Genomic DNA, 19,775 nt, shown 5'->3' with positions numbered 1-19,775 from the left:
TCGCACGAGGTATTTAATCCGACATATCTCATGAGCAAAAAATCAGTGTCTATAAGGTTTTATGGGAGACTGTTTATATATTTCTTCATCTTAGTGCCCGGGCTGCTAAGTTTGAAGAACGGCTACGGCTTAGCGGGAAGAGAAATCTGCTTCGCAGCGCGAGCGCTAAGGCGTCACATATGCTCCGGCAGGATAGGCCGGCGAAGAGGAAGCAGGCGTCGCAGCTACTCCGACCGGCAGGGTACACTATGGAGAAGGAGGCCCGGGGCTCCGAGTGGATGAGTGAGGAAAAGGAGGTCCCGGCTGCCCTCCTCGGCCACTGGAGGAAGAGATGGCTCACCGGAGCAGAGCATCACGATCGCCAGCGACGCGCTATCGCTGAGGACCCGGAGGGCCCTTCGATGCAGATACCGAAGGGAGCAAGTATTTCGGCCTGAACCGACTGGAGGCGTCTACGCGGTGCCAGATCAGGACGGAAAAAATAGGACTAGCAGCCTTCTTATTCAAGACAGGGGCTTTTGGCGTGTACTCGCCGCTATGCCGCTGTGGCGACGCCTCTGAGACGGCAGAGCACGTAATCCTCTTTTGCGGGCTGTTGGAAGGACCGAGGGAACGATTACGGGCCGCTATCGCACCACGGCCACTATACTCTCGCAGAGACCTCGCAACGGCAACAGGAGAACCAGTAGTTAGTGGGACTATTGTAAGGTGGCTGCTAGGGACGGGTCGGACAGCTTCAAGGCCCAGATAGCATCGATCTTCTCAGGGGGGACTTTGTTGGTAGGTTGAGAACCAACGTAGTATGGTAGTGAACGCAACGCAGTCGCCAATAGGGCGAACCGACGACGCAGCGTATGTATTTAGTCCAGCCATTAGGGCACGGTTTGACATACGGGAGTACTGGTAGAGGTACCGGGGGCTTCGAGCCTACGGCGTATTTAATAATAATAAAAATATATTTCTTTCGTATCAAGTCTGGAGGGCTTCGAGCGTCGGTCTCAGCTGAGCAGGAGACTACACTGAAGCAATCACAACATCCTCCATGGACCAACACGATGACATTGAGGGTAAAAAGTGACACGCCTGCTCCAGCTTGCAGTTATAGTATCACTATGCAGGGCATCCCTATTTCAGAATCTCATTTTGAAGCTCAAAACACGACATATGTGTGTTTCAAATTTTGAAACGAAAATTCTACCAGGGAACCATAGAGCGAGGTGCCCATAGCAGAAAGAATAACTGATAGATCATTTACGACCTATAGAAAGCACCTTTGTCGCCACTCTCGCTGCTGCAATGTATTGCTAATGTGCCAATTTTCGTATCAGCGCCGTATATGTATACTATAACACCATTTTCCAGATCGCCCTAGCAATAATCCTCCAGAACCACTACAACACTCGCACATTTGTCTGATAAATACCTTAGAATCACCATGAGTCCCCGTGGGCATCTTCAGGGTCGTCAACTCCATCGTCCCCAGTGCCGACCCATCGACGTCTCCCAACCGGGAACGATGCCATCTCCTCGTTCGTCAATGTAGGCTTGCCGGTTGGTGATCCATCCGTCATGAAGCTTCCGTCTTGATCGGTGCAGTGGTCTTCGTCGATAATACCGCTAAGAGGAATTTCAATGACGCCCTGAGGCTTCTGCATCACTCGCTCCTGCAGTACGATATCCATAGCCCAGGTCATTGTCTCGACATCGCAGCCAAAGGAGCGGGTGCTCAGTCTAGCTTGCCAAACAGTGTCCATCCTCTTCGGTTTGGTGCGACGACCACGTTCGATGAAGTACCTCAATTGCCGTGGGTCGAGCTTCAAGTACGTGTTGACGATAGTCTCTTCTCGACCATCTTCGTGTCCCCATGGCACGAGGCCTTCGGCAAGAAAACCCTAACAAAGTAAGCATCTATTCGAAGCATCTGAGAGGGTAGTTCATTACTTACGTCGATGTCGATGCCACGATCAATCGAGGAACAAATATCGCGGCTGACGGTTGCCCATAAAGTTGCCCATAGGTCCTCTAGTTCGCGAACCTCGAGAGAGCTTAACAGGCGTATGTGGTGAAGTCGACCATCCGTTTCCCACATTTGAGGCAAACAATCATCTCTCCAATAGTCGCCCATGAAGCAGTGTGAATAAAGCCACCATCTCGAGAGTGCTTTGCGGAGACGCACTTCTTCGCTTGGCCGGAGGCATCGACAATCCTCCGAATTATCACGCCATCTTTGCCGAGGGTACTCCTCCACCCACCATTCAATAGTCTTGGTCAAATTCCACAGGCGTACCATATCCGATAAATCAAAGCGGATCTTTCGTGGGCATATCAATTTGCCCTCTTGAAAGGCGACGGGGGACCGAATAAGGCTTATGACCTTGTCATCGTCTCGCCCGGCATCGAACACAATTGTCCGGGGATATAGCATGCTTCCTGGGTTGAATTCTCTCTGGTCCATCGTATATAAATAGAGCATAGCCTCAAACTCGGGTTGACGCAATAGGACTGTGCTCATGACTGTAGCTTGATTTTCTTTGAAGATCGCCAGGAATCTTTTCTTTGTCAAAACGAGTGCGGTTAGCCCGCGTACACCTGCATGTGTCATGATCTTGTGGACCAATTCTGAAGGCATTGCCTCGAGCCCCTGAACGCGTTGTTCAGCCATGGTTTGAACAGGGCAGGTTCTTTTGGAGTCCGAAGCGAGACTAGTGAGTATTCGTTCCCCGTTGTGGCTGTCGAAAGTTCACCCTCCGTAAACCTTTGCCAGTGGACGACGAGATAATTCTTGCTGGCGGATTAGGGTGACAGCTTTTTAGACGACTGAGAAGTGGACTGCGCTTGAAACCAATATGATTCAATTGTTGAGGTTCCCAGGCGCAGCCAATGATTACTCTATGAGGTGGACTGAGTAAGTGGATGTTTGGTTTGGTGGCAACTCTAGCAATTGAGAAACCGGATCCGCTGCCAGATCAGGAGAGCCACAAGGATGTGTTTGAAATGTGAGCAATACAATTTCAGAACCTAGTACGCGTCAGATAACTGGACAGTTGTAGTATAGCGAATGATGCTTACGCAGATGTAGATGCGGGTTGCTCACACACAGTAGCAAGCCGTCTTGATCCAGGTCCTCAATTTCCTAGGCTGAATATGATCAGCTTTTTCACCTAATAAGATGTCATTGAATTGCCGACATAGTTGCAGTAAAGTTATCCACCAATAGCCAAACCAGCTTCCGCAACCACGATCAATACCCAAGTTGTGGGAGAGTATACCCTCTGCCGCCCTGATGCTAGACTTAGACAGCTCTTTCTAGAGACTATCAATTACTAGCACCCCTCTCAGCGACCGAGGGAAACGAGTCAAGGGACTCAATCAACGGAGACCCCTCCTTTGGGGCTATCTAAAGTGTAAAGGATGCACGATACCATAATGTTCCGTGGGCTCATCATCGCCAATGAGGCGATATAGACGTATGGTGTCATAGTTACTGAATACAGAAGAGAGTAGACCCGGCATTCAAAAGAGAGGAGTAACGCGACTTATAAAGGAAGCACTACCCAATGACGTCGGGTCGGTTTCAGCAACAATGTTTATCCGTCAGAGAGCCGCATTCTCGGACCCGGGCAGTTGAAGTTTACTGAGTAAACTTGAGGAAAGGATGATAACATGCTTTCAATCAATTTATTCATCGAACTGAACCAAGCCTATTGTAACAACTTTCGCACTTCACGTTTACTTCTATCAAAATTTCTGCCAGAATTGATGTTTCCGCACCTTGGGAAGATTTGAATACGGGGAACTGCGAATATTCCTGGGCATAGTTGTCTCAAAAGCAACAACGCAAGGAACTTGAAGATATTTCCGTAATTTGGCCAGGATATCCTCGGTGGAAAAGGAAGCCATCTACGGGCTTGGTATCTATCTATGCCATTGAGCTGAAAACCGGACGCGTTGCAAGTAGCCAGCATTATTTTTGATGAAGCCCCAACACCAGACGCCATCGTGCAATTCCTTAAGCAAATAGTTCTCTCGAGTCCAGAGCATCGACCGGCATCTTCCTACCGCCACTCGTTTGCAAACCGAGATCGCCTTTTCTCAGCAGCGACTCCTCATGTTGCTCGGTCCTCGCGTTGTGCTTGCCAGCCTTACTCCTCCGCAAATCGGATCTGACCTGATTGGGCGAGACGAATTCCTTGTTCTCGTAGATGATCGGGCCGCCAAATGAGCCTTCCTGAATGACGATCTGCTGGCTGGTTAGTACCGGTTCGACGAAACCATAGCCAGAATAGCCACTCACTATTGTTAGGACAAACCTAGGCCCAATCTCAATCAGGTTCATGTCCGTCTCCTTGGTGCGGTCCTTGGAAGAGGCTGGTTTCTCCCCCTCAGCATCCGCATCCACCTTCGTCTTGGATGGTTCAACGGTGTTGATCTGGTAATTTCGTATCCATATCTTGCCATCGGCAAAAGTGAAGCCCATGACATGATCAATGAAAGGTTTACTTTTGCGCGCACCTTGCGGTACACCAAATGTATGCATGAAAAGCTCCTTGACGACCTGGAGGTGTGGTTGCATATCAAATGCGGCGTCGAAGGAGAGGACCGGCCGCGAGCCACGCAGGCAATTGCCTGTGAAGTGCAATTCTTCCATCGTATGGAGGTTCTGGACGTGCATTTTGCAGGTCGGGCCATTGGGGACCTTGCTCATCCAAAGGTAGAGGTCCTGGCCTTTTCGCGCTTCAAAAAATAGGACGTTGTTACAGTTGTATAAATCGGCCAGTTCGTTCAGCTGGAAAAGCTTCGACTTGGAATCGAATTTCGCGTCCTTTCGACCATGGGGCAGCATCGTCGCCAAGTCATTCAGCAAGTGTCGGTGTCTTTGAGATGTATTAGCCTTCCCCGTCGGGACGCATCGCGCAAGAAGCTGGGTTTACTGCACCGGTAAGTGATTCCTCTGGACGAGAGGATCAGGACTCTCTGCTTGTTCTTCCGGACGCCATTGCTGGGGGCTTCAGTTTTTTGGCTGCTGCCTTTGGAAAGCGATTTGTAAACCGCTGCCATATCTGCTGATTTCTGTCTCGAAGTGATGAAGAATCGACCCTTGCAATGCAATGCAGGCTACGTGAATGTGTTCGGAGTCCACATGAAGCTGGGCACGCCGAACTTTTTTTTCCCCTTCTGCGATAAGAGCTAGTCGCAACGCGTATCCACGCTAGGTGGCTGGCGGGGTATATGTTTTAAATGGGGCGTGACTTATTGACTTATTGGCCGTCCCAGCTGTAAAACAAGAATTTCCAAGATTTTCCAAGCGATACTGAATACTTTTGAAGCCAAATGGTAAATCAAATGAAGAGGGCGCCGATGGTAAAATAGTATGGTAGAGTCCAGTGTTCTAACATAGTACGTAGGCTAATATACTTACGCCAGATAGGTGGACCGTTTGTTTTCTCCATGTATTTGCCAAGTCATTCCAGTTCAAAGACAACAATGACCATACAAGCAGACTGGGAGTTAGTGGATTACCACTTGAAGCACACCTGTCCGTAAGGAAGAACCGGTATCAATTGATTTTAGATAAGGTAAAAGGAATTGAAACTCGCGCTGCCTGGCATTTCCGGTGGTGCAACGACCCATTCGACGAGAACTGCGTAAGCGTTGTTAATCGAGAGATATTGTATCACGAGGGCACCCTTCGCTGATTACTAAAGGGGGCATCATTGAACTAGACATGCTGCTATTTGACTAGTGATTGTAGGACGTGGCTCATCCCAGACAGCCAGCATGAAAATCGAGCAAGAAAACATCATCACCCATTTGGACCAAAAAGGTACGATGAAGACAAAATTATCAAATTTCTGACCCCGGATGCTCAACCTTCCTCAGAGAATTCCGGACTTACACGACGCCATTGTATCATAATACCCGCCCCATGCTGATGGCCATCATATCGCTGCATGAAACAGCCCATAACAAATTCAACAGCACTTGCCTCCCTTGGCTGCACTATCGTCTGCTGGCTTGCTCAATGAGATGTTAGTACCTGCTCCAATTGTCGCTTGAGCACCGTCCCCGCTATCCAGCGCCTTGCTCGAGACAATTCGGTAGATTTCTGGGAGTCGCAAGTTAGAAGAGATCTTTTGAAGTGGATCAGGGGTAGACGCGAGGTATCGTGGGGTTAACAAACCAGTGAGAATGTTCTGGAAGGCCAGCTCGACATTGCTGGCGTCGAGTGCTGAAGTTTCTATGAAGGAAAGGTGGTTTTCGCCTGGTTATCCCACGTCAGCACCATGATACTTGCCCGGGTTGAGATGCATCATCCTGGACGTACTGGCAAATGCCTTTGCCTCCTCTGTGGGAACTGCGCGTAGATGTCGCAAATCGCTCTTATTTCCCACCAGCATGATGACAATATTAGCATCGGCATGATCCCGCAACTCCTTCAACCATCTCGTGACGTTCTCGTAGGTCTGATGCTTGCTAATGTCGTAGACAAGAAGAGCACCGACGGCACCTCGGTAGTAGGCAGACGTAATCGCGCGGTATCGCTCTTGCCCAGCAGTATCCCAAATCTGTGCCTTGATCGTCTTGGAGTCGACCTGGATCGACCGCGTAGCGAACTCGACGCCGATGGTCGACTTGGAGTCCAGGTTGAACTCGTTTCGGGTGAATCGACTGAGCAGGTTGGACTTTCCGACGCCCGAGTCTCCAATCAGCACCACTAAGCAGAACTAAGTCAGTCATCTTCGAAGATGTACGTTGCGCTCGGTTCGCGGGAACCACCTTTGAAGAGAAACTGCGAAATTGCTGGTCAGCGACACACGTCTGGCAGGGGGGCGCAATATGGAGGAGGGGTACGGGGGAGGGGACATGCTCACATCATATTCGTCATTAGCCATGATGGACGATTTACGACGAGTCGGATGGGAAGATGTCGATGGAAAGCGGAAGGGTAAGTTGCTGGATGCGGGTCGTCGCGTTTGGGCTCGGCTTCAACCAGTATGAAGTCGGGATATGTAAAGCAGGTGGTGATAAAGAGAAATGGTTCAGTCAAAGGCAGCCACTAAGGGGGAGTCGCGCCTCTTGCAACCTAAGTCGATGCCCCGGGTCCAAGTAAAAGTGTGATACCGTTATGACAGCAGTTGCTGTTGAATTAGACCAATGTCAACGTAAGCCTCGTGTTCTGTCGGTCAACAAGTTGAGAAGTCGAACGGAACGAAAGTAGCTGGGGTTGCTTTGGGCAATGCTCCAGCTAGGATTAGGATACCTTATTCAGGGCTTGAAATCACCGACACCCTTGGGGCTGCATTCAATTGTGACTTGACCGCAAAGGCAACCACCACCAACAACCGGGCCCGGGTCTTTGTTCACTCCTCTCAGGCGTTTCACAGCTGTCAGAAAGCGGGGCCAGCTAGTAGACTTGTGCCATTATCACGTGCCTCGTGATCATGTATATTTTGTGCGTTTTATGCAGGGGAGCTCTAAAGTTGCGCGACATCAGACTTCCTAAATATTTTTACAGCCATCTTCTACACAGTAGCGCTTCGTACGTCGTACTCACTACGGGAAGTGCATCCATATTTTCTCTCCAGAGCCATATGGCATCATCAAGTGGCATGACTACCTAATTAATCGAAGTTGGGACTGGTTGCATGATTGACATCTTCGCCCATTGCATTCATACATTATTAACATCGATTCCCAACCTCTCCAAGTCCACCGGGGTTCAGGTTGCCTTCAGCCAGTTCAACTTGTGAAGTCAACCGCATCTGCGTCAGGTAGCCACAGAATGCAGTTGCAAATCAACCGGCCCGAGCGTCTATTCCCAGAACTCAAAGAGTAATTCGAATATGTAGGAACGGCGTTCTGCATTACACCATATCTTTTGGCCTCATTCGCAGCTGCGCTTTCAGATCATTCGTCACTCTTTGTCAACAAAACACAATTGGGCATCGCCAGTCAAGTTGCTACAAATGCTCAACTGACTGGGCTATACTTTTTGGCCCCTTCAAACCCTGGCTCACGTTTCACATCCTATCGTCCAGAGAGGCGACATAAACAACATGGCAAGTGGTGACGACGCGCCGTGCAAGTCAACACTTTTTGTCAGTACAAGCGATGAGAGCTCCGACGACGATGATATTTCACTCACATCTGCCATCGTTGACGCCGAAGATAAGGAATATGTCGCGGACGGCATTCTGGCCGAGCGGCCAGATGAGAAAAGGCCTGGCCAGCTGGAATATCTGATACAATGGTAAGCATCCAGGATGTTTTTTTTGGTTAATATGCTGACTGAAACAGGGAAGATTATCCCCTCGATCAATGCACTTGGGAGCCTCGCGAAAACCTGTCAGAAGGTCTTCATGGGCAATGGGAAGAGCAGAAAAGACAGGTGGCGGCTGGAAATTGGATCCCGTTTGATATGCAGCTTTATTATGATGCCGTAGTTGCTGAAAGCAGGATATATGCGGAAAGGCACATGAGGCGCAATGCGAAACGGCAGAAGCTTGGGCTGCCTCTGACATACCCTTTCCCACCTGACTTCGTGCCTGCACCCTCTGTTTCCACCGAAAGCAGAGATGGTTCGGAATGGTCTTCTAGCGAAGATCCTATGGAGTTGGACCAAGTCGACCCAGGCCGTGCCGCAGAAGCCCCATCTCCCAAAGGAATCAAGCCAACAATTCCCAAAGGAACCAAGGGGATACCCTCAACAACTGCGGCACCGGGCCAGACAAAAGTTGGCGCTGGTAGAGCACCGGAGGTGAGACGACGATCTGCTTCATCAGACTCTCCTGCCAAAAGCGCCGGTAGAACGGGGACTATCACTGGATATCAGGGCACCGCGAGGAAGCCAAGTCTACCAGAGAAGGCCCCCGCGCGGCCAGCAGCAGTGGTCAATAAACCCACAAACAAGTCTTCGAGCTTAGCAAACAAGTTTAAGGCGACTCGAACTCGCCCTCAGCCAAAGCCCGTCTTATCAAGGGTAGCAGCTGCGCCAGTATCTAAAGTCAACAAGGCCAGAACCCGCCGAAAGACTTTAGGTCAAGTTATGATGGACCCAACAAAGAGTCCAAAAAACTTCAGCTCAATGCGAATCATGAACATGGCACGGAAGAGAGGAATAGAGCTAAACGACGCAGCTCCGTCAAATCCATCAGATATTCCGGCAAATTTCTTGCTTACAGGCGACCAGCCGAAGAAGAGCCAGTCACTCAATCACCCGAAGGAACAACCGCCGAAGGATGTGGATGAGTTTTCTGAGAGACCCAAAAGCAGTACGGTGAACACTACGGAAAATTCAGTACCATTTAGCGGACCAAAGAAGGTTCAGAAGTCAGTGCGCTTTACGGAAGATAGCTATGATTCTCTCTTCGACGAACCAATGGATATTGACGATCCGCAAGGGCAACCCGATACGGAAAGCCCTGCCAGCAGGCCTTCGGCTACGACGAGGAAACTATCTCTGGCTAACTATCAGGGAAGATCGGCTGAGAAGTCGGCTACTCAGGCCGTCATGAAGCAGGTGTCGTTCGGTTCTCAAGGGTCCCAAGAAATTCGCGTCATGTTCCATGGTATCAGACGGGGGGACCGGCCATGGATCACGCAGTTTCAAACGGATGAAAAATTGCACTTTCGAACTGTTTGCACTTCTGAGAATTTCCTTTCCCAATACTTTTTTGCACCTCCTGCAGCCGCTCGTGAGTCAAAATTATCTGGTGGCAAATTGGAGCCGGTTCCTGTCACTGAGCGCACGGCTTTGGAGACAGTGGCCAAGAACCTTAGTAGGATGTCATTGGGGTTCTACTTGACCCGTGAAGATTACTCGATACTGGTATACCCAGGCCAGTGCGAGGCCTGGGCATGCTTGTCTGATCCAGCCAGCCCACCCGAGGTTGGACTCTGCTATCTGATATTCGGATCCAATCTCAGCCCAAGACACCATGCTCCATTGTCAGCTGCCATCACAGCTTACACAACTGGTGATCCAAATGCTGCAGACGTGGTAAAGATGGTACTGAACCGATTCTCTTTCATGAATTATTCCACACTACTGCCATCAGCTAAAGTCACCCGAGGCCAGCATGTGTTCTTCCTCTTATTTTGGAATCCATGTCGAGTCCAAAATGTACCTTCCCAAGACCAGTTTTGGAACCCATCGCAAGGCCTGTTGGCACGCATTTTCTCCCTCTGGTTACGTGCTTGTCAACCTAATTGCCGAATATATACCAATGAGAAGGACGGTAATTGGAGGCGATTCCTGGACTCAACCAATGCTGGTGCTGTGATTCTGCACGAGCCCGCCACCAAAAATATCAGAAAAATCCCTAGGCTGTGGGAAGCGGTCAAGAACGGTGCGCACAACTTCTGGAATTTGTCCTCATCCAGTCTCGACCCGATACGGGGCGCGAACGCAATAGGAGACTCCCCGGATAGCCGAGTCGCGGTAACCTTGCCTGCTCAACTAAAGTTGAGCATCATCTTTCCACGTGGGCGCGCATTCCTCATAACTCCTAGCTTTGCGATATCTGAGCCAGCTAGATTATGTATGTTCCTGGATTGGTTTCGCCACAAGATGAAATCTGCTCAGTGCGTCCTTGTGGCATGCGCAGACTTCCCCTCTTACCTCCACACCCTGGCTCTAGAGAAGGCATATGAACGCGATGAATTCATCCGGGAGAATTCTACAGACTTGATGGTCGAACTTCTGGCTTCAGAGAAAGGTCTAGGCGAAACAGATGTCTACGACAGAGTGCAGGCATGGAAATCACTGAGGGCCTTGATGGATGCCACCCATCATGGCTTTGGTCTGGATGAGACCTCGGAGGGTATACGGAAAACGGTGTGGGCAGATGACTTGATTGATCCCAACGATGAACAAAGCCTTGTCAATTGGTACGCGTGGTGGTCAACTACGCGTCTGGACTGCTATCGCAAGTTCTACGTCATCGGCTCCAGCCCGAGTGGGATCAAGAAGGCCCACCGAACGGCTCGAATCCCCAACTATACACCCGACACTATTAATGACCCAGATGCGGCCCTCGCGTATCTCACCGAATCTCAAGAAGCCTCGAATGCCGCGCCTGGCCCTGCTAGCGTACAAGTTGCTGTTGTCGACGCGCAATACGTTTTCAAAAGTAGGATACTGAGAAATGATAACGCACGCGACTTCAAGGAAATACTCACCGAACTTGACAAAAAGTGTTATGGGAGCTTCTTCAGGCTTTTTCGGGACCCAATAGCCTGGTACAACACCGAAATGATGGATCACTTCCAGGACAAGGATATGCGTTCGCATTTCAAAACATTCAGAGATTGGTTCGCTTTTCCAACAAGATTTCACCAGAAATTCAACACCTTTATTGGTCTGTTCTATACTATAGAAACCGACTGGAGTGGGGAGAACGACGACCGTCACTCCCCGCGCCACCCTTGGCTTGCAATCTACCGCCCTGTTAACGCTCACAAGCTTTATCCAGGGTATGCGGCCATGGAGTTGTTGATTTGGGATTGTGCTGCAAAGGATAGATTCCCGGACCAGCCAACTATCGAGCACTTACTCCCGATGCAGAAGCGGGTCATAGATTTTGTCAGGGAAGAAGCTCCCAAACGTTTTCCCGATTACCATCTTGAAAGAATATGGGTTGGAGGTTTCAACGTACCTGTAGATGCTGAATTTCCAGTTGACGTCACTGTTATGTCTCTCGAAGAAATGATGGGCAACGCGAGACGCTGGCTACCCCCTATGGAGGATCGTCTCCAGAGAGCGGGCTGGAAAAAACTTATTGAAGGACCAGCACACCAGGTGCCAGGCAGGGCCAATGACTTCTTTATTACAGCGCCCCTGCCATTCCCAACCGGCTCCAGGGAGACGGCGGGGTTCCCAAAATGCGCATCAGACACATTGGAACCTGGAAGAGTCATATTCCACGCTCCTCGTGGTGACCAGTCCGGCCGTAGTGCTTGCACCAACTCCCTTCACGATGCGGCGCGCATGGAGCGACTGAAAGACCCCAATTGCATGACATTCAAGTACGAGTACAAGGAGCACACCCTCGCTTGGTATCATGATCTCAGAAAGGAGGGTCGCGCCTACAGTCACATCCATGTCGACATGTGGGATAGGGTGTTTGAGGATATCAGGTGTAAATGGACTCGATGAAGGGTGAAAAAGGGTTGTATAATTAATATGACACTGATGACGAGATCATTGGCGTTGTATCTTCGATTGCAGGACCGAAACGGGGACGGCCGGCTGTGGACGGACGACCTACGCCCGATTGCAACACATTCTGCTCCCTTGCTGAGAATAATTTTCGTTGAGATAATTTTCATATAGGCGTGGCACTAGCCATCGCGAACATTTGCTGAAGGAATTCACATTCCGTTGCACAAAGTCATGGCACCTTCGCCTATGCTCAGTGTAATTAGCCACGTATGAAATTAACAACACTTTCCACAAGGAGCTTGCGACACATCGTAGAACCGCAGGCCGTCCAATCAAATAGAAATAGACAAGAACTTGGGTCTTGCAATTATCGACCAAGGTCACCTGATGCAACACCAAACAACTCGGTTTCGGTTATGAGTTCCTAAGGACTGTATTTGAGTATCTGTCTCTACCCGCACAAGGTGTGTGCGTGGCACATAAACAGTGAATGGGCAAGAGGCCTGAAGGACATTGGGTTCAGCCAGGTACTTAGTAGATCAGGGTTGTCCTATATGTTTTCACCTCGGCGACTGGAACGAACTACGGATATCTTGGACCGATCAGGTGCGATCTACACAAGATGCCTCACGCCCTGTTAGGGGCAGCAGTTCCAGAAGGGATGAAAGGAAAGGTATCCAGGGAAGGGAAATGGTAAAGAAGAGAAGCTACTTCAGTGAATCAAGTACGAAGGTGTCTCGCGGTAGAAGGGAACCAAATAGTGGATGGATTTGTTAAGTACATTATCAAAATTCGGTTAGAGTATTACGGGAGTTTCACCAGAAGCAATAGTAGTACAACTAACAGCGAAGTTGATGATTCTAACAACTACTCAAGTAGTAAGACTTTATCGCTGACGAATATCCACTATCAACAGGTCGATGTTCAATCATGACCAAGTGCGTCCGTGAAATAGTAATCCGCTTGAAACGCCATCCAATGCTGGTATTGCCCAATGCTAAGGAGCCAATTTGACCACCACCTCCATTATGCACCATTAGGTTCCTTGGCCGGTCGGTAATTGCTGATGGTAAGATATATTTTCCGATGCCACGCACGCATCCTATTCCTTGGGTACGTCGTCATCAGCATCAGGCTGCCCCGCCGTTGTTGCTCGCGTTGCTAGCACTCCTTTCATGCCCTAGCCCGAGTACTCTTTGAAGACTTCTCCTGATGCCCTTGCCCGTCCCGCTACCATCATCCCCATGGTGCTCGTGATTATCACTCGGCCCCGCTTTCGGGTCTCCCGCAGAACTCTCTCTCCGACCTAGGAATCCGAAACTCATACGCCTCCCTGTACTCGGGCGGCTATTTGCGCTCGCATTACTCTCCCGTTTCTTCTTACGGACGGCTACGACGGCGTTCGCCATGACTGACTGCCGAGGAGGCCACTCGCCATCTCGTTTCCACCCAACCACACAAGCACGCAGCATGTCGCCTAAATTCACGGGACAAGCAGGTGTCATGGACTGGACCACTATTTTGTCGTAGATCGAAGAGTATGTGGCGGGTGTGATGGAAGCACGCATTGGGTTGGCGGGAGGCAGCAGCGGCGGGGGGATGGGTAACAGAGTTTCCACGGGGAGGTTGGCCGAGTCTTGCTTCGGGGCCGCCTCTTTGGACTCAGCATCAGACGATGCTACTGCTGTAGTTTCACCCGATGTCCGCGTGACACTTGGGGAGAGGGGTGATGTAGTCGATGCTGCGTGTCCTGATGGTGTCGTGGGGGATGTCGGAATTGTGATGCGCCAGAATGAGAGGCGCCGCGATGAATGAGATGGACATGTCGGGTTGGATGATGACTTTGATTTGATGCGAACTGTCTTCGCACCCGTCCAGGCATTGCGCCGGGCATTGAAGCACGCCAGACCGGGATTCCAAGCTTCTTCAGCGCGCATCGCCCTCCGCCTCTTAGCGCGCTTCACCAAGGCCGACGTGTTCACCGTGGAGCCAACTGCTTCAGGGGTATCAAATCGGTAGGCTGACGGCGATGCTGGCATATCATCATCTGAGATATCCGACGACCATTCGGCCCGAGGCTGAAAGTGCACTGGATCATCGGACACGGTGCTGTATGTCGAAGCAGTCTCGTCATCCGAGTCAACATCGTCAACGTCCAGGCGGCTTGCGCCATTAAGGTTTGGTGGTTGTTGATGGGGCCCGGACTTGTCCTCGGGGGGGGTCGCAAGTCCATGGGGTGAGAAGGTAGGAGGCGAACCTTCAGTCGGCCGGGGCCATTTAAACTCCCAGTCACTGCGTATCCTCGCAGCTAGGTGCTTTTTCACTGCCTCTTTCTGTTTTACCTTGTCCTTGCTGATTAGGTCGACTTCATAGTCAGGTGATGGCGGTGGTATGGGCTGGGGTTCTCGACGCAGCCGTGACAATGGCGACTTTGGAGATTTGTATAAATCCGAAAACAGCATATTTGACGAAGGAACCGACGGCCTGCTCGTGGTACCGCCAGCAACAGCAGCAAAGCTCGATGGGACAGACGAGTCGTATTCCAAGACCGTAGTAAGAGGATCCGCAGCAGAAGGCAAACCTATTATACCTTGACCAACGGGTCCAGTCAATGTGGGGTGCGGGGAACGGCTTGGGGTGTCGAGCGAGAGCTGCATATCGAAGGCTGGGAGCCGGTCAGCGACATGGAGCTTGCCGGCTAGGCGCTTGCGCATTGATAGTGATTACAGATGGGATGGGGATCATCCTCGACAATAATAGACTTCAATTTGCTTGTCTCACTTGAGCTGTGCTTACCCCAAGCAGCCAAGCTTGATTTTGAACGGGACATGGTATGATGGAAGGTGATGTCCGCTGCCCGCTGGAGCAAGACGTTCGACGATGGAGCAAGGCAAGATGCGAGGTAGCAGTGGTAGGTATGTAGGGTTAGGGACAGCTAATGAATCTGTGCAGATCATGCCATGCCATGGAACAACACCCCCCCCCTCTCCCCCGAAGTGCAAAACCTGTTGACATGAAGCTATCCAACGGCGGGTCGGTACTTACCGGTATCTGCGTCGTGGGCGATTTTAGCGTAGTGCTCTTGGGTCCGGCAGTGGCATCTAGAATCCACTCGAAAGCGAAACAAGGTTCGAGGCAAGGTGCATCTGTACTTGTAGGTTGCGGCGAGACGTTCGAAGTAATCGACAGATCAACGTCTGGGGCCGAAATCTGGTGATTCGAAAACTCAGACTGTATCCTTGTCTCTGTGGATGTTTCGGCGCCGTGTCGCTTCCCAGCGTGCCAGGTTGCCAGGTCGGGCTTGCCTGCTGCAGGAGTTTGCAGGCCGTTGTCCGCTTGCCCGCCCTTGCACCCGATAAATTGCAACCAACGGCTGCTGTGCCACAGAACCGGGCTAGACAAAACGAATGCTGTTGTCGCGCAGCTGGCGGGAACAAAGCGCGATTGAAACAGACAATCGCAATGCCTCGGTTGAGCTCTCAACGTCATCAATGGTTCGCTATGTCAACATCGCCTGGCTGAGTCGTGTCGCGCGTGACAAATTTCCGCAAACTTTCAATTTTTCGGGCGGTCCAAGTTTGGACAATGCATGTGCCCGGCTTCGAAAAGTTGTCCTCCTTCGGGAAAAGCTGCTGTTTAACACTAGTCATCCTAGTTCAGAGCTGCATGTAGTGCGAGAGTCATGCCCCTTCTGGTATCTGCATATGTTGCTTACCTGCAAAAGCCATCACTGACCCCGTTGTTCTGATTGTGATCTTTCTGCCACACTAGGACACGCATCTCCCATCCGGGATGCAATGAAGAGGATCGACTCCCTTGTTCTCTCAGTTCAATCGTCACTTTGAGCCGCATCAGTTCCCAGCCATGCTATCTAGGTAGTTTCAAGGCCGGAATCCGTCTCGTGCACACATAGCAATGCGCCAGCCGACAATATAAAGTAGGGTTCTTGTTTTGGAACCGTACTGGCTTTCATTCACTGAGGTGGCTAGCCTCTATTACCTGTAACTCAGTTCAATGCCACGCATGAATACTATGTAGCTAGCTAAGCAGCACTCATTTCGTCTACAATATCACTGTCTCGTCTTGAGACACTATTTCCTACAGGCGGCCAATTTTTCTTCAGTAGGTGTCTCCCGTAGTTCTTTTGCGCTCAACTTGTGTCAGACTCTTCGTATAACTGTATCTGAAGAAGCAGATTGGCCATATGTAAAGTTGATTACTTTCTGTTCTTCCCGCGAAAACTGATGGAACTCTGACTGAACATAAGATGAGGTATTTTATATATATTCTTATACTGACCTCGCATGAGGATAATCACAATAATACTCGAATAATTGCGTACTTACACATGGCGAATATGGGACACTTCAACACGACAAGCTGAACTTCGATCACAACACATAAGAACCCCTATTCCAAGCATGATCCATTGTACGGATACTTCCTTGCGATCTTCGTAAGTACAAGCGCTTTGTTTCTGTACTTTGGTGCGTTATAGGCATCTTACACTCACTTTTTCGCAGTGCAACAGCTATGTAATTTATTTACCTTCAGCAAGTCAAAACACCCTTGATGATTCTAATCAACATGCAAGGACCCCACCTACATTTAATTAGTCCTAATATCTGTTCTTTACAAATACACCGGCGTCATAGAATATCTCCTTGATATTGCCTAATACTTCAGTATCAGCTTCATAACCGCTGGCCCGAGACATCGACACACAGACATACAGCCAGCTGGGATGACAATGGCAATGTCAGCTCTTGTAATTGTACTTTGTCTGACCCGTCGACTACATATATCTCCCTCGAAGCATTGTTTGCGTACTTTGGGCCGACAGAAAGTGCTGCTCTCTGTTATGATGGCAGCACCAATTCTCCAAAGCGCTGCTATTGATGTCGTAGACCCGAGTTTCCTACCTGTACACACTCAGTACACTATAACTAGCACAGTACTCTTGAAGATTGATGATATCCTGTCTATAATTTGAGAACTTGGGAACCCTCAGTACTTGCACTCTTCCCCGCAAAACAATGGCTGGGCTTACACTAAGCTCTTGTCATCTTGAACAAAGCTAGCAAGCACCACTCCAAGCCTTCTAAAGCTCATTGAACCCACCTTGCTCCTTCATTGGACCATTGGTCCCAATGCCTATCAGTTCATATTCTATCTTGTTTGGGCTTCTTTTCCGTCTGGGTTGATCTTGTTGATTTGCATCTCTACAAATGACTGTACTCCCTCCTCAATGAAAACCACATGTTTTATACTTTATTGAAACTGTAACTTTGTATCTAGTGCCACCAGCGTACTTCTTGATATGGCCTATTTCTCCATTACTGGCATTCGTTTCACAAGATTTTTGCCTTGTTTCTTTGCCATCGTACTAAACGAACGAAACGAAACGAAACGGCTGTTCACTGTTGCAGCCCACTATCTACCCCTGTCTGTCTTTGACCCTCTAGCATGTATGTCAATCCCAACTCCTTCGCATGTCAGCCTTAGTATCTGTCCACTTATTCCCACACTCGCACGATAACTCTAGTGTACACCTTTTGTCTGCCTCTAACCTATTTCGCATGCCAAAATCAATATGTCACTACACAACATACTACCAACTCCTTGCCAACTCTGATTATGTTTTCTGTTCAACTCCACCTCCTGCGTTGTTCCATTCCTAACCGACGAAAACTCTCAAACTATCCAATTTATGTTTTCGCCAACTTTGTTTTCTCTGTTGTCACCTTAAACGCCATCCCCTCATTTTCTGACTGATAAACTTGCTTCATTACTGGCTCTCTCCTTATTCAGGAACTACACTTCAGTTCTATCAACGCTACTTTTACGTGTCGTCACCGATGATGATTAAACACAGCTATCTGTGGTGTGTCTGAGCTTGCCAGTGTCTGTTTGCTCACTCCCCTGACATACATACCCCTTCAATCCTGCATCTGCCTTAGAGTTGTGTAATAGTCGCTATAATGTGTGCAAGCGGGCACCTACGCCTCCCTGAACCCACTAGTCCTGGCAAGGTTCGTTCTCTTTCGGTAACAACACCTCCTTTCTATTCTAATTAGCCCCCTTTGTTTCAGTTCCAGGTTAACTTCATCACTTCATATATACTTGATTCGCAAAGTTGGTGACTTTAATAACCATTATGATAGCATCTGACAGTAACAATACTTGGCATTCTCTGAATCAGCCACGTTTCTCGCATGCTTCATTTGATCCATGGGATCTAGCCGATCATGACTTTACGCAGGAGCCTCCAAGTGATACTCGGCCCTCCTGCGTCGTTGGAGTTCAGGGCTGTGCTTTCACCCTCTTCCACGGCTGCGTGCGATCTCAAGATGATGTCCATGCTTACCGCAGCGTCCATTTCCATGGCGGCACTCACTTCTCCTGACGTGTACCTTCCCGGATTTATGTTCTCCTAGCCCTCGGCGCAGCTCTGCTCTTTATTCTACTTCTATGCCCCGTTTCTTGTTCACTCCCAAATCACTGACATGGAATTCTCTTTCCAGAGGAGGATGAGCTGGGCGCAGACAGTAATTCCTCTTCCTCCCACACAACCATCACTTCCAACGCCAACAACCCGGGTCCACTGATGAGCACCCGCTTCGAGGTCGACGGCAAGATGTTGCCCAAGAGAAATACCAGGGAGGGTTTCTCAGACGAGGAGTTCGTCCCTCATAAGAAGGGAAAACAGCTCGAGGTTGAAAGCGCGCGTTTGAGACGCGACGGCCTCTGAGGAAGGCCTGAGGTTTACCCATAGGAAAAAGACGATGAAGGCGATGAGCAACGCGACGGGGAATACGACGACGAAGGGATGAGGAAGACGATGAGAACAGTAGCCTATCATCGCGAGGTCCTTAGCCCAACAGAATGGAGGACTGCCAATTAGGCTTGCACTAAGACAACACACTCAGCGGAGACAGCGATGAGGATCCTCAGCATCAAAATCCGAAACCCTGGCGACCGCCTACTCACTGGGCTGATACGCCTAGCGAAGAAAGTGAGGCAGACAAGCCGTCTCGATATAGACTTGGCAATCAATCCTCAGCTGCAACCTTTCAGCCTCAGTCGGGCCAACAGCAATGACAATTCCTGCTTCCAAGACCCATTGCGCCTTCACCCCCTGAGAGGGGCGGATTCCTCGAGCTCGGCAACAGAGTTGATGAAGTGGTGGCTCAAGGAACCATTTGTGATCCTGCAGCTACATCATCGAACGCGGGAACAGGGTCTTTCGAGCGACGAATACCTCGGTTTCAACAACGCTGATGAACCGGGAGCGCGAGGAACCATTTACGATCCTGTAGCTTTATCCTCCAGCACTGGGTTTGATCAAGCTGTTCAAGCAATTCCGTTGCGTCCTCAGATTTCAGGATTTCGGCCTGATTTTCTTGTGGCCATTCCTGGAATTCCACCTCAGAACAACAGCTTGGTTCCAAGAAGCATTATTGGTGGTCAACAAAAGCAAAGAACACGCTCCAGCCCAACCGCGTCCCTGCCTTCACTTGTATACCCGAGGAACACCCACACACAGCACAACATAAACGGCAAACAAGGGCAGAACAGTTGACAAGTTCAATCCACATCTCAAGTTGGCACC

At 49.9% G+C, this 19,775-nt stretch overlaps 5 protein-coding genes across 5 annotated transcripts; 1 reads left to right on the top strand and 4 right to left on the bottom strand.

Annotated features, from left to right (window-relative positions):
- Positions 1–1,430: 1,430 nt before the first annotated feature.
- BCR38DRAFT_485371 (uncharacterized protein) lies at positions 1,431–2,662 on the bottom strand (the record flags this gene model as incomplete). The annotated part of the gene is made up of 2 exons (XM_040863874.1): positions 1,431–1,892; positions 1,946–2,662. 2 exons carry the CDS (start codon positions 2,660–2,662, stop codon positions 1,431–1,433), a joined length of 1,179 nt encoding a protein of 392 aa, XP_040715649.1.
- A 1,014-nt stretch (positions 2,663–3,676) lies between these two features.
- Positions 3,677–5,213, bottom strand: BCR38DRAFT_434356 (Brix domain-containing protein). Its single transcript, XM_040860302.1, has 3 exons — positions 4,937–5,213; positions 4,295–4,874; positions 3,677–4,240 (listed from the first exon to the last, which is right to left on the bottom strand). Exons 1-3 carry the CDS (start codon positions 5,056–5,058, stop codon positions 4,010–4,012), a joined length of 933 nt encoding a protein of 310 aa, XP_040715648.1. The 5' UTR covers positions 5,059–5,213; the 3' UTR covers positions 3,677–4,009.
- A 759-nt stretch (positions 5,214–5,972) lies between these two features.
- BCR38DRAFT_342874 (ras-GTPase) lies at positions 5,973–6,893 on the bottom strand (the record flags this gene model as incomplete). The annotated part of the gene is made up of 4 exons (XM_040855973.1): positions 5,973–6,106; positions 6,182–6,262; positions 6,326–6,725; positions 6,873–6,893. 4 exons carry the CDS (start codon positions 6,891–6,893, stop codon positions 5,973–5,975), a joined length of 636 nt encoding a protein of 211 aa, XP_040715647.1.
- A 947-nt stretch (positions 6,894–7,840) lies between these two features.
- Positions 7,841–12,505, top strand: BCR38DRAFT_210006 (uncharacterized protein). Its single transcript, XM_040854149.1, has 2 exons — positions 7,841–8,251; positions 8,299–12,505. The coding sequence occupies exons 1-2, from the start codon at positions 8,058–8,060 to the stop codon at positions 12,155–12,157; spliced, it is 4,053 nt and encodes a 1,350-aa protein (XP_040715646.1). The 5' UTR covers positions 7,841–8,057; the 3' UTR covers positions 12,158–12,505.
- Positions 12,506–13,293: 788 nt separating this feature from the next.
- BCR38DRAFT_343945 (uncharacterized protein) lies at positions 13,294–14,625 on the bottom strand (the record flags this gene model as incomplete). The annotated part of the gene is made up of 1 exon (XM_040856072.1): positions 13,294–14,625. The coding sequence occupies one exon, from the start codon at positions 14,623–14,625 to the stop codon at positions 13,294–13,296; it is 1,332 nt and encodes a 443-aa protein (XP_040715645.1).
- Positions 14,626–19,775: the final 5,150 nt, after the last annotated feature.

Source organism: Pseudomassariella vexata, assembly GCF_002105095.1.
Source record: "Pseudomassariella vexata strain CBS 129021 chromosome Unknown BCR38scaffold_7, whole genome shotgun sequence".
NCBI classification, from domain to species: domain Eukaryota; kingdom Fungi; phylum Ascomycota; class Sordariomycetes; order Amphisphaeriales; family Pseudomassariaceae; genus Pseudomassariella; species Pseudomassariella vexata.
The sequence above is the reverse complement of the archived record's forward strand: the minus strand, read 5'-3'. Positions and strand labels throughout refer to the sequence as shown.